The sequence below is a fragment of the Mustela nivalis genome, assembly GCF_964662115.1.
Source record: "Mustela nivalis genome assembly, chromosome: 1".
NCBI lineage: Eukaryota > Metazoa > Chordata > Mammalia > Carnivora > Mustelidae > Mustela > Mustela nivalis.
The window spans coordinates 145,063,062-145,076,806 of NC_139020.1; the positions used below are offsets into that span (position 1 = coordinate 145,063,062).

A 13,745-nucleotide genomic window follows, 5' to 3' on the forward strand; every position below is an offset into this window, starting at 1 on the left:
TGTGTGGACAGTCGTTTGCACTGCTGGTCGAATAAAGCTACTGGCATTCCAGCACGAAGCAAGGCAATGGCACCAAACTGAATTTATAGTCATTTTATTTTTTACTACTATATGTGAAAAAAAAACAAACAAACCCCAAAACCCAGCCGATTTCACTTAAGAACTCTCTTAATGAGGTAAAAATTACTGGTTTTATTAAGTTGTAACCATTGGTACCAGCCTTATTTCAAATTCTGTATAAGGAAATGGGAAGTATACATACATTACTTCTGCTCTATACTGAAGTACAATGATGTTTCAAGGAAAAGCATTCGTGCTATTGAATAGTTATAAACTGAACAGCCACTTTATTTCACCATATTTACTTGAAAGAACTACTTAAAGGTCATTTGGTTTTTCAGACATCAGTATTTGGCAGGCAGGCATTTTCTCAAAAATGAATGAAGTGAGCCTGCCAGTACAAGGAATAAAACTGACAGTATTCACTACACTGGTGAAATTTGAACTTTCCAGAGAAAAAGAATTTTGAGTAAACTGTATCTGTCACTGAGCTTGTTAGTTTCCTATCATTTAAATTTTTTTCTTTCTTTCTTTCTAAGATTTTATTTATTTGAGAGGAGAAAGAGAGCGAGAGAGCGTAAGCATGAGCAGGAAGGAGGGGCAGAGGGAAAAGCATAGTCTCTACTGAGCAGGGAGCCTGATGTGGGGCTCATTGGGGGGCTCTATCCCAGGACCCTGGGGTCATGACCTGAGCTGATTAAACCATACAGGCACCTCATCTCTTAAACTTTTCTAAAGAGATCAGTAATATTACTAAAAATGTGATTTGTTTGATATTCTGTAAGACATGTCAATACTTGGAAGAACTCTAACTCAGTGAACTGGTATTTTCTAAAAGACCAATGAATAATGTTATAAAATCACATGGGAAAAATACATTCAAAATGCAAGACAGATCGATGCATTACACTGCCACTGACCTTTATAAAACTACGATTTCTTGAGTTTTAGAAACAAAATCTACAATTATAAGAGCTATTAAGATACTCCTACCCTATATATATATTTGTGAGGCTGCATTTTCTTCACAGAATTCAACCAAACAACATGAGATCAGATGTAATACAGCAGATAATAGAATCCAGGTGTCTTCTAGTAAGCTAGACATTAAAAAAAATTGTAAAAACGTAAAACCAATGACACTCAATACATTTGTTTTGTAAAAGTTATTTTCTATAAAAAATGTTATTTTTTAAAAAAAGATTTTATCTATTTGAGAGAGAAAGAGAGAGCATAAGCAGGGGGAGGGGCAGAGGGAGATGGAGACACAGGCTCTCCACTGAGCAGAGAGCCCAATGCAGGACTTGATCCCAGCACCCTGGGATCATGGACCTGAGACCAAGGCAGACACTAAACCATCTGAGCCACCCAGTCAGCCCTAAAAAAGGTTATTTAATATCTAATAGCCTTACTATTTCATTTTAAAATTTTCAGCTTTTATAATACATCAAATATAGATATATATGGCCCATATTTTTATGTTTTAATATGACCCACATAATTAATTCTTTGGAGTCTCCTTATTAAGTACAAGTGTAAAGGAGTCCCATGACAAAAAATTGGAGAATCATGGTATTTGAATTTTAGAAAAAAATCTTAACCTAAGAGAAGACAGGAAAGAATTGTTGCCAGCTAATTCTAAAGAGATTTTGGTGATACAATGGTATTGAGATACCACTCTGCCCCAAATGTGTTAGTGTGTATGTATATGTGTATATATGTCTCTATGTAGCCATAGTTTTAGAAAATGGAGAGTAACAACTATTTCTCAAAGTATGATCATATCCCTCTATTCTCTAGTTATATGATTGAGAAGTATTTTTAAAAATATTCTTGAATCCATGTACTTCTTCACATTAATAACCTTGTATTTTTTATTGTATGCATGAATCATAATTTTTCCCAAGATTCCCTAAAATAATGATGATCATAGGAGAAGTCTTACACATTCAGCAAGAATTCCCTGACATCGACTGCCATCCTATTTCAGCACGGGGAACAATTGTTTGGTACAGACATTAATAAGGTGCTACATGAAGGAGGAATTCCCATATTCTGACATTTTGCAGACTGAAAAAGTAATTTCTCTAAAAAATGAAGCCCAAATAAGAAAACTGTAATGGATATTACCATTTGGGCTATTGTTAAGTTCCACAAAGGGCCTTATAAATTGATGTCAGATAGTTTTAAAGAAACAAATTGACAAGATTTACACCAATCTTTAACAAACTCTTTACAAAGAATACAAAAAGAGAAGACTTCCCAACTTGATTTATGAGGTCAACATAATCTTGATATCAAACACTGACAAAAACATGATGAGAAATAAAAATTACATGCCAATCTTTCTTAGGCGCATAATGTAAAATCCTAATAAAATGTTAGCAACTCAAATCCAGCAATATAATAAAACTAATACATCAAGATCAAGTTTGATTTATTTCAGAAATACAAAGTTGGCTTCAGATTCTTAAAAGGTAATGTCAATGATATCATTAACAGGGAAAAAAAAGAAAATGAGTATCTCCATAAAGAAAAAAACAGTTTATAAAATTCAACACTCATTCATGATAAAACTCATGATATAAAGTAACTAGGAAAGAAGAGAACTTTCTTTGCTAGAGTATCTACAAAACGCATGCAGCAAAAACACTCAACAGTGGAACAGTAAAAGCTTTCACTTGGAGATGGGGAACAAGATAAAGATGCTTCCTCTCATTGGTTCTGTAGTATTCTGTACTGTGTACAAGTGTCATAAAGCAAGACAACATTAAAAAGAAGGAAATAAAACTTGTTATCTGCAGGTAACATAATTCTATGTAGAAAAATCCATAAAAAGTTTCACATGAACTATTACACTAATAAAGGGATTTGAATAAGGTTTCTGGATAATATGATAAAGATGTATTTCTATACACCAGCAACAAATAAAATGAAATTTTAAAAGGATGTCATTTGTGACAGCATCAAAAAATTCACTGGAAAAAATAATCTACCGACAGGAGGTGCAGGATGATACATTGAAAAATATAAATATTGCTAGAGAAAATCTACGTAAGTGGCAGGATAGTCCTATACATAGTTTGGAAGATGTTTTAAAGATGACAAACGAACCTCAAATTAATCTATAAACTCAAAGCAATCTCAATCAAAATGCAGAGTGTGTGTGTGTGTGTGTGTGTGTGTGTGTGTGTGTGTGTATGGACAAGTTAATTCCAAAGTTTATATGGAAATGCAAAGAGTCAAGAATAGCAAAAGCAATCTTAAGGAAAAACAGTATTGGAGGACTTGATTACCAGATAGAGGACAGAGATTGAGAGTGTAGTATTGGTATATTATAGGCAAACTGGCAAATAGAATGGAAAGTCAAGAAACAGAATTATATATAAATTGACAAATTATGACCAAGGGGGCACTGCAGTGAGGTGAAAAAGGATGATTTTTTTTCCAATACTGGTACTGAATTAATTGACTACCCATGGTAAAGAAAAAAAAAAAAAATCTTGTTCCCTACTTCATACCATGCATAAAATCAATCCCAGGATTATAGAAAAGTAAAATAAATCCTTTAGAAAAAAAAATCATAGACTATCATCACCTTGAAGGCAGGCAAAGATTTTCTTTAAAATAGGTCATAAAAGCAAAAACAATAAAGAAAAGCTGACAAATGAAACATTAAAATCAATAACTCCTATTCATCAAAAGATACCAATAAGAGGGTAAAAAGGCAAACCACAAAATGAGATGATATTTACAATACATATTTGACCAGGATTAGCATCCTGAATATGTAAAGAGTAAGTCAGTAAGAAAAAGTCAGATAGTTTCCCCCTCACCTTCCTCCCACCCTTCTCCCCAACCCCCTCCCAAAAAAAAGAAAAAATAAAAAGGACAAGACTTCAAAGACTCTTGAACAGGTACTTTACAAAAAGGGGGATCTATACGGCCAATAAACATGAAATATGTTTAACTTCATTAGTTATCAAGGAAATACAATTAAAACCACTACAATATCCTACTGTCTACCTGCCAGCATGTCTCAAACTAAAGAAAGACTACTAATCTACTTTCTGCCTCAATGGATTTGCCCATTCTGGACATTTTGAATAAATGGAATCCTATATCATGACTTTATTGACTAGTTTCTTTCACTTAACATGTTTTCAAGGCTTATCCATGTTATAACATGTATCAATACTTCATTCCTTTTTATGGCTGAAAAATTTTCCATTGTAGCATATGCCACATTTTGTTTATCCATTTTCCTGTTGGTAGATGATTGGGTTGTTTACATCTTGTCGCTATTAGGAATAATGCTGCTATAACCATTTGTATATGAGTTTCTGTGAGGACATATGTTCTCATTCTCTGGGGTACTTATCTAGGAGTGGCATTGCTGGGTTGTATGGTAATACAACATGTTTATTCTTTTTTTTTTTTTTTTTTTTAAAGATTTTATTTATTATTTATTTGACACAGAGAGATCACAAGTAGGCAGAGAGGCAGGCAGAGAGAGAGAGGAGGAAGCAGGCTCCCTGCTGAGCAGAGAGCCCGATGCGGGACTCGATCCCAGGACCCCGAGATCATGACCTGAGCCGAAGGCAGCGGCTTAACCCACTGAGCCACCCAGGCGCCCACAACATGTTTATTCTTAGGACATGTATACTCTTGTATATTCTTAGGAGGAACACCACATTGCTATCCAAAGTGGTTGCCATTTTACATTTTACATTCCCACCAGCAATGCTGAGGTTCTAATTTCTCCACATCTTGTCAACATTCTTTGCCAACATTCATTTTTTATTTAGATTGTGAAGTGGTATCCCATTGTGGTTTGGTTTGCATTTCCCCAGCTGCAAATGAGAATAAGCATCTTTCCTGTGCTTGTCATTTGTGTATCTTATTATTATTTTTTTTTTTTTGAGAAATGTCTATTCAAATTCTTTGACCATTTTAAGTTTAGGTTCCTTGAGTTGTAAGAATTCTTTGCATAATCTGGATACTAGACTTATTAGATATATCATTTACAAATATCTTCTCCCAGGAATGGAAATTCTTATACCTTTTTGGAAAAATTGGCATTATCTACTAAAGCTGAGTATACACATAGTCTTTGGACCTAGCAATCCACATCTACGTACATATGCAATAGAAATTAGAACATATTTCCCACCAGACACATCTGAGTGTTCATAACAGCACAATTCATAATAGCATTGGAAAAGCTGAAAGCTGCTAACACCCTGTAGGGAGGCTTAATGATGATCCTACAAAGATGTCCATATCCTAATCCCTGGGGACCTAGGACCCTTGTTTGGCAAAGGGACTTTGCAGATGTATTTAGGATTTTGAGGAGAAATGAGACTTTCAGTTTCCAAGCCAGCAAGGAAGGAGTTTAAAAGTTATCTCTCTACTCTAACAAGCAAAAGGCTGAACTTAAAAATCTACTCTTTTTAGATTTGTCAGAGAAGTGAGGTCCCAGGGCCAACCCTTGTCCCCTGAATTAGAGATTGGCAAGTGGACATAGAATAACAACTTGCTTAACTAGAAACTCCCAAGCAGAAACCTCTGAGGGTGAGAGTTCTGGGGTAAGAAACTCTAAACTGTAATTGACAAGTTGCTGGAGACTAACAGCAGTCAAGTCTGTGAGTTAAAAACCCCCAGTCACAGGGGGTTCCCCACGCTTTTGTGAGTTTTACCTCCACGAGCTCTACCAGGATGTCAAAAGGAAAAATGAGAAAAATCCCCTGGTGTTCCCCATCTAGCCATCTTGTCCACCTCAGGTGTAAGGCCTTGGAGGTGGAAATGCGGTCTGGGAAGGACTTGTGAAGTTCACAGCCCAGGGGTGCAGGTTCACTGACACCTAACCACAGGACTAGGGAATGCTTCTTCTCCCCCCAACACCTGACCACCTCATTACTAACAGTCTATTCACTGGAGTAGTTTTTACCCAGTGTATCATGTCCAGCTGTCAACAGAAAATTACAAAGCATAGTAAAAGGCAAAAAGTATTTTGAAGAGACAGAAGCAGCATGAGAATCAGATTCAAATATGGCAAAAATGATGAATTATCAGGTCATGAATTTAAAACAACTATGATTAATATGCTAAGGGCTCTAACAGAAAATGTAGGCAACATGCAAGAATACACAGGTAATAATAAGCAAACAGATGTAAATTTTAAGGAAGAATAAAAAACAAAGGTAGAGTTAAAAAAAAAAAACTATAACAGAAATGAAAAGTACTTTCCATGGGCTAATTAGTTGACATGATATAGATGCGGAAAGAATCTCTGGGTGACAATATATGTTAATAGAAACTTCCAGTACTAAAAAGCAAATAGAAAAAAGACTGGAGGGGGAGAGGGGCAAGGAACAGAATATCCTAAAACTGTGGGACTACAAAGATGTAACATATATATAATGGAATTACAAGAAGAAAGGAACAGAAAAATATTTGAAGCAATAATGACTAAGAATTTCCCCCAAATTAATGTCAAGACACTAAACCACAAATCCAGAAAGTTTACAGAACACAAAGGATAAATTCCAAAAAACTACACCTAGGCATAACATAGCAAACCGCATAAAATCAAAGACAAAAAACTTTGAAAGAAGCCAAAGGGGAAAAAAAAACCACCTACGAAGGAAGGAGCAAAGATAAGAATGACGCCCAATTTCTCTTCAGAAACCATGCTATGCTAGCAAGGAGAGTGAAGTGTTGAGGGAGCTTACATTGGATTGCTCAGGTGGGCCCAAGTTAATCACAGGGTTGCTGACACAAGGGAGGCAGCAGGTTCAGAGTGAGAAGCCATGTGGCGGACGCACCCAGCTGAAGATGCTATGCGGTTGGCCTTGAAGATGGAGAAGGGGCCAGGAACCCAAGGAATGCAAGCAGCCTCTAGAAGCTGGAAAGGAAGGAAACGGATGCTCCTTGGAGCCTCCAAATGAAATCAGCACTGCTGACACTTTAACTTCAGCCCAATAAGACTGATTTTGGACTTCTGACCCCCAGAATGGTAAGATCATAAATTTGTACGGTTTTAAGCCACTAAATTGTGGTAACTTGTTACAGCAATAATACGAAACTAATATACACCCATCAATAGCATAATGGATAAATTATAGCATATTTGCATGGTGGAGTATTATGAGGCAATGAAGACGAATAATTATTATTGCTACATGCATTTGTTGATGTGTCGGAGAACTAAAATTGGAAAGACTTGCACCAAAAGAATATAACTCTAAGATCCCATTTGTATAAAGCTTAAAAATAAATAAAACTTATCTATGTGGAAGTTGGGGCATTGGTCACTTGGTGGGTTAGGCAGGGGTGCTGATGAGGAGGGCACATAGTAAGCATATAGGATGCCAGTAATATCTGTCTTGATCTTGGTGCTGATTAGTGATCTTTCAAACCATGTAACCTGTAATCTGTATACTTTTCTCTAATGTATACTTCAATAAAAAGTGCTTAAAAACAAAAAGATTTAAGTAGTTTAAAAACAAATTCTTGCAAAAAATAGGGGAAAAATTGGTTTAAGATTTAAACATGGTAAACACAAGGTTGCAGATTAGTTAAAACTGAATACCCTATAAAGTGAATAATTACAGTTCTTTCCGCTAATGACTCAATTAATTCCAAGGATTTTCTAGTACATCTCCAATGTCACACAGAAAAGAATGAGTTGGCCTAGACACGCAAGCACAGCAGACATACCAAAGTATACCATGATGCCTAGTCAGTGATTTTCTTTCATTAGTCTCCCTTATTTCATCAAGCACTACTTCAAAATAATCTCTTTACAACACCATGACTGCAGAACCCTTTCCAGACTAAAGATTCTATCAGTGGCACTTTTCGTCTCCTATTTCCTCAAGCAAAAATGCTTTTACAAATTCATTTTTCCATGCCTGTGAACAACCTAAGTTTTTCCCATCTTGAAACAAATTATTATCCTCTCATGTATTTTTAGCATTTACACTCAACTATTAGGAGCCAAATACTGTCTAAAAGTAAAGATTTTAAAGTATTAATGAAAGGATTATGTTAGATAGCAGAGGTATTTTCCTCAAACATTTTGCTGAAGAAAAAAAATCTTTGGAGTATTTATTTTAAAGTAATAACGAAGGCCAACGTAAAGGGCAATAGCCATTTGTTCAATAAAGTTAAATGTGCATGTGTTCTCTAGTTGAATTTCAGTAAGAAGTCAAATTGTTCTTATGAAGGTTCTAAAACAAGCATTTAAAAACAGTACTGAAAATTCAGGTGGAACTACCAGCAGGTGTTCTTACCTGTGAGAAAGGACCTATGTGTCAGTGCATCTGCCAAGCTTTTAAATCAGTTTCTGCCCAATAAATAATGATAAAAGGCTACATTTTATCTACTAGAAATGCTAACGTAAGATCCTGTAGTTCAAGACATGCTTGTGGGGAAGATGTGCTGATCAAGGTAAACTCCCAATTTAAGAAAACTTATAGGATAGTGAATCTCATGTATTCACTTGTCTCTTACAAAGATCAGAATACTTAATATAATCCTATTAAGTCTAACATCTCAACATACTAATGAATCTTAATCATTGTCCAATAAATACAAATTATGTGTAAGAGAATGCAGCAAGTTATTTGAACCTGAATGCAGAGAATAAATACTTTATTAACTGATTACAGTTGAAAGTCACAAACAAAAAAGGGGTATATTAAGGCAGAGCCATATATATATCTATACCTATATGTTGATATAGGTATAGATAGACAAATCCAAAGACTGTTACCTCTTTACATTTTAATAACCTCTGCATTTTTCTTTTATCCATTTAGGCAGTGTGCTTTCTTTTCTTCTCAGTTAAAGAAATGAATGTTGGCCAGTATTTCAAAATCATATTTTGATGACAAATTACAGGATTGTGGGTTGAGACAATGACTAGTGTATAAAATGCTATCTGATAGTTTTCTCAGCATATTTCATGTGTGGTGTTATATTTACGTTGGTGTGGAAAATCTGACAACTGATCATCTTCTCTTTTCCAGCAAAACTAACACAATTTTTCAAATGATTTTAACAGTCTTAACTAAAACAAGCTTGGACTTCCAAGTCAGTCAAATGCCCAAAGCATATTATTTTCTGCCTTTCCTAAACCCTCTTATGTTTTAAATAGCCCGTAGAGTATGATCACATGGCTATATTTCTGACCTATAAATTTTGAGTTTTTCAAAATCCAAAATTATTTCCTTATGCAAAGTGGCAATGCAAACAGCAATCCTACGTAGTGTAGAATAATTTTTCTTCTGTATAGCTTCCTTTTATAAAAATGGGCAACCACAAAAAAAAAGAAAGAAAGAAATTTAGTCCATCTGAAAAAGCACTCCAGTTCCCTAATTCCACTTTTGAAGGAGAAGGCAGAGGCCAGTTTACATAATCCCAGAAAACTGAAAAAATGGCTTTATTTGGTATCTTCAAGAAGCTTCTCCTTCTGTAGGAGACATAGGTGTTGTAGGAGAAACTGTAACTGGTTTGCGTGCAATTCTGTCTAGTTCTGCGTGAACATCTGACAGGACAGGCTTCTGGCCTACATTGAAGGAAAAGAAACAAGATTTAGATAGAAGTCAAAGTGTCTTTTACACCAATGTCTCTTCATTTAAAAGCTGCCAACAGTTTCATTAACTTTATCTAGCATACTAAGTTATATAGACATCCTTAATTTAAAAATAAATCCTACAAAAAAAAAAATCCCCTCATTTTACATTATTGGGTCTGTTACTAAATGGAAGTAAAACTAGCACCTATCACTTAATCTCATAAAGATATTTGTAAAAAAGGCATAGGACAGTAAGAACAGTAAAACAGAAAACAGCAACAAAATTTTGCAATGTAGAGAGAGTAGTATTTTGCAATGTAGAATGAGCAGTAACCATATCTGCAGTCTTGGGAAAGCTTCATCTTCTACACTGGCAGTGGGAAAAGCCAAGAAGTAATTGTTTATACCCAGAAACCTGTAAAAGGTTCCAAAAATGGTGGCTGCACAATGGTATTTGTGGAAAGGGTGGCAAGAAGATGGGATTAAAAAGGGAAATGGGTTAAAAGGTCTGTTTAAAGGGTAGTTACACAAGCAACAAAAGAAAAATAGACTGAACCTCATAAAAATTAAACACTTTAGTGCTTCAGAGGACACTATCAAGAGATGAAAGGATAACCAACACAAGGAGAGAAAACATCTGCAAATCCTTTTTCTGATAAAGATCTAGGACACAGAATATATAAAGAACACTTAAAATTCAACAATAAAAAGACAAATAACCCAACTTAAAAATGGGCAAAGGACCTAAGTAGACATTTCTCCAAAGATCTACAAATGGTCAACTAACAGAGGAAAGATTCTCAACATCATTAGCTATCAAGGATATGCAAATCAAAATCACAACGAGACTTCACAGTCACTAGGATGGCTCTATTCAAAAAAAGATGGACAAAAACAAATGTTGGAGAGGATGTGGAGAGTTTGGTACCCTCATTCTCTCTTGCTGGAAATATAAAATGCTGCAGTGTTTTGCAAAACACTTCGGCAGTTCTTCAAAAACTTTAAATATTTAAAAAAAAAAAAAAAAAAAAACCTTTAAATATAGAGTTACCGTATGACCCAACGATTCCTCTCTGGGTATATACCCAAGAAAAATGAAAACATAAAACATGGCATTTGTCAAACATCTTTCAAAAGCATATGTTCACATTGGTTCTATTTATAATGGCAAAAATGGAAACAATTTAAATGCCCATCAACTAATGTGGCATATTTATACAATGGAATTTTATTCAGTAAGAAGGAGAAATAATGATATGTGCTACAACGTGGATGGACCTTGAAAACACTAAAGAAGGCATATGATTCCATTTATATGAAATCGCCAGACAGGCAAATCCACAAAGACAGAAAGAAGATCAGTGGTTGCCTAGGACTAAGGGATTCCAAGGGGAAAAGTTACTGCAAATAGGCCAGAGGTTTGTTTTTGAGGAGATTAAAATGTTTCAAAATTAGATTATAATGGTTTGCATACCTCTGTAAATATACTATAATACTGGATTATATACTTTATTTTTTAAAATATTTCTTGAGCATCCTTTTTAAGAAACCATTTTTTTTTAAGATTTTTTATTTATTTATTTGATAGACAGAGAGAGATCACAAGCAGGCAGAGAAGCAGGCAGAGAGAGAGAAGGGGAAGCAGGCTCCCCGCTGAGCAGAGAGCCTGATGTGGGGCTCGATCCAGGACCCTGAGATCATGACCTGAGCTGAAGGCAGAGGCTTAAACCTCCTAGGCGCCCCAAGAAACCATTTTTTTTTTAAAGATTTTATTTATTTGATGCAGAGAGAGTGTGCACAAACAGGGGGAGTGGCAGGCAGAGAGAGAGAGGGAGAAGCAAGCTCCCCACCAAGCAGGGAGCCTGATGCAGGCGCTCCATCCCAGGGCCTTTTGGATCATGACCTGAGATCATGACCTGAGCCAAAGGCAGATGCTTAACTGACTGAACCACCCAGGTGCCCCTAAATTGTATATTTTAAATGAGAGAACTTCATGGTATGTAAATTATATCTTGATAAAGCTATTTAAAAAAAAGCTCTAGGAACATTACCAGATTTCTTGGCAGATGGTGGTAAACCACTGCTTCCACCTCCAGCCCCACCTCCAGGGCTACCACTGCCCACACCTGGGCCTCCTGGAGAGCCAGTCTTTTTACTCAGCAAACTATTGAAGAAATTTGCCAGGACACCTTCACTTGTAGCTCCAGCTATTAAAAAAAACCCAAAACCGAAAAACTTTCACTCAAAACATTAGATTCTTCTATAAATTATTATTATAGTAATCACACCCAGAAAGCAATTAATACTTAAAGTTTAAGAGCTGTGTATTCCAAATTCAAGTCTAGTTTAATCTTTTGACCCTGGGTAACTTAACTCTAAACTATTCACGTTTAAAAGAAAGTATGAGTAAGCTTTAAGAGTATAAGATAATTATTAAAAAATTAGAATGTTATTTTTAAAAAACCAAAAGCATTTAGAACCGATGTTAGATGCTATTATATCTCCCTTTTGAAAAAGGTTCTTCAAAAATGTAATTGTTGAGAAATGTTTGCTTCGAGTATTACAAAAAGCTACCTAATCCTGTATGAAAACCTGTAGAAGTTCCAAGAGAGCAATGGGTAAAGGATAACAAGGAACAATTCACAGAAGAGAAATACCAGGGACAAAGCTCTTACTGGTATTTAGAGAATGCTATTAGGTCGTGGCAAAATTGCAATGCTCAATGTAGATGACTTGTAAAATGAATAAGCCATTTGAAACATATTATCAAAAGGCACAAAAATGGCCTGGCCCTACAGCCTATGTCATCCTCAAGTTCAACATGAGACACCTTTGTATGTTCCAGGCCCTAACACTTGGGACTTCGTTGGAATAAATGTTTGTCTGGAACGAAGGGAGAACCAACTGGGGAGGGTCCTGGGTGACCTGGGTCCTGACCTCTCTGGTCAGCCTGTGCCACCTCTGGCCACAAAAGTTGGGTCAGGGTGGCTGCAGCAGAATCAGGCTATCTAGCACCTAGCAAGGTGCCTTTGTACCTCAGATGTTTTAGGTGTGAGGTGTTTTCAGTGAACCAAAGTTCTGATACCTTGTTTACATGTTTGTTTTTACGGCACTTCAATCAATGTGGCTTTAACCAAAAAATAAAGTGTCCCAGAAGGAAGCCTTAAAAAAAAAAAAAAAATTCCCACTTATGGCAATTATTCCTACTGAAATAGCTATTATGCACATAGTTTTTTTCTTTATGTTAACTGCAATTAACCTATTAACATATGAATTTCTTCAATGACCTACCTCAGGAGAAGGTTAAATATAACATAAAACTTTCATAAAGCTTAAACCATAGATATGATATATTAAGGCTATACTATAAAACTTTGAAGTCTGATTAACTATGAGATTATACTGACAGAGATATAGGTTAGAAGCTACTGCACAAAACAAAAACAGATATGGAAAAAAGGTGGGAAGCTAGGTAGATTTCCTTTTAGGGTGAAACGTATTGTATTGTTTTCTCTAGAAAAGAGAGAAATGTACCTTTCATGTTTGGATCAATTTTTTTTGACCCTGCAGGGATGGGTGACACACTGGCAACATTGGATGACACGGATCGGTTTGGTGTTCGAGGGGAGCCTCCTGGGACTCTCGGTGAGGCATCCTATGTAAAAATAGGGAAGCCATAATTATCAAAATAGGAAACTTCCAACTTCACCAAAGTTATTATAAAAAGAAATTAGTTTTTAATTGCCCCCCACCCGTTCTACCGGTACATTTACTCTGAAAGCCATTGCTAAAAAACGTTTAGCAATTGTGTCCTCATTATCAGAAAATACCAGAGACCCATCACATTTTAGAATACAAATTCCCCTTACATGGGAAAAGGATATATTGAATAATGGGGTGTGATTACAAGTATAAGCATGGGAGTCAGAGCTGAGTTCCAATCTGGACTTGCATCCTACTTGCTTGTAAAAACTCAGGCGAACCATAAGGTCCTCCACAGACTCCATATCCCCACCTGCAGAATGGGGCTGGGAGTACCTGTCTCACAGGGCTGTTGTAAGGATAAGGAAATAACAGATAAATGGTTCCACACAGTAACTTG

General features: G+C 35.9%; 1 protein-coding gene across 1 annotated transcript in view; it reads right to left on the minus strand.

The window, feature by feature from the left end:
* Positions 1–8,701: 8,701 nt before the first annotated feature.
* DYNC1LI1 (dynein cytoplasmic 1 light intermediate chain 1) overlaps positions 8,702–13,745 on the minus strand; it is a 42,426-nt gene continuing 37,382 nt past the window's right edge. Inside the window, exons 11-13 of the mRNA XM_082724216.1 lie at positions 13,178–13,298; positions 11,695–11,850; positions 8,702–9,634 (exon numbers count right to left, since the gene is read on the minus strand). Of these exons, the coding sequence (XP_082580342.1) occupies positions 9,522–9,634; positions 11,695–11,850; positions 13,178–13,298 (390 nt within the window). The 3' untranslated portion in view covers positions 8,702–9,521. The remainder of the gene's footprint in view (positions 9,635–11,694; positions 11,851–13,177; positions 13,299–13,745) is intronic.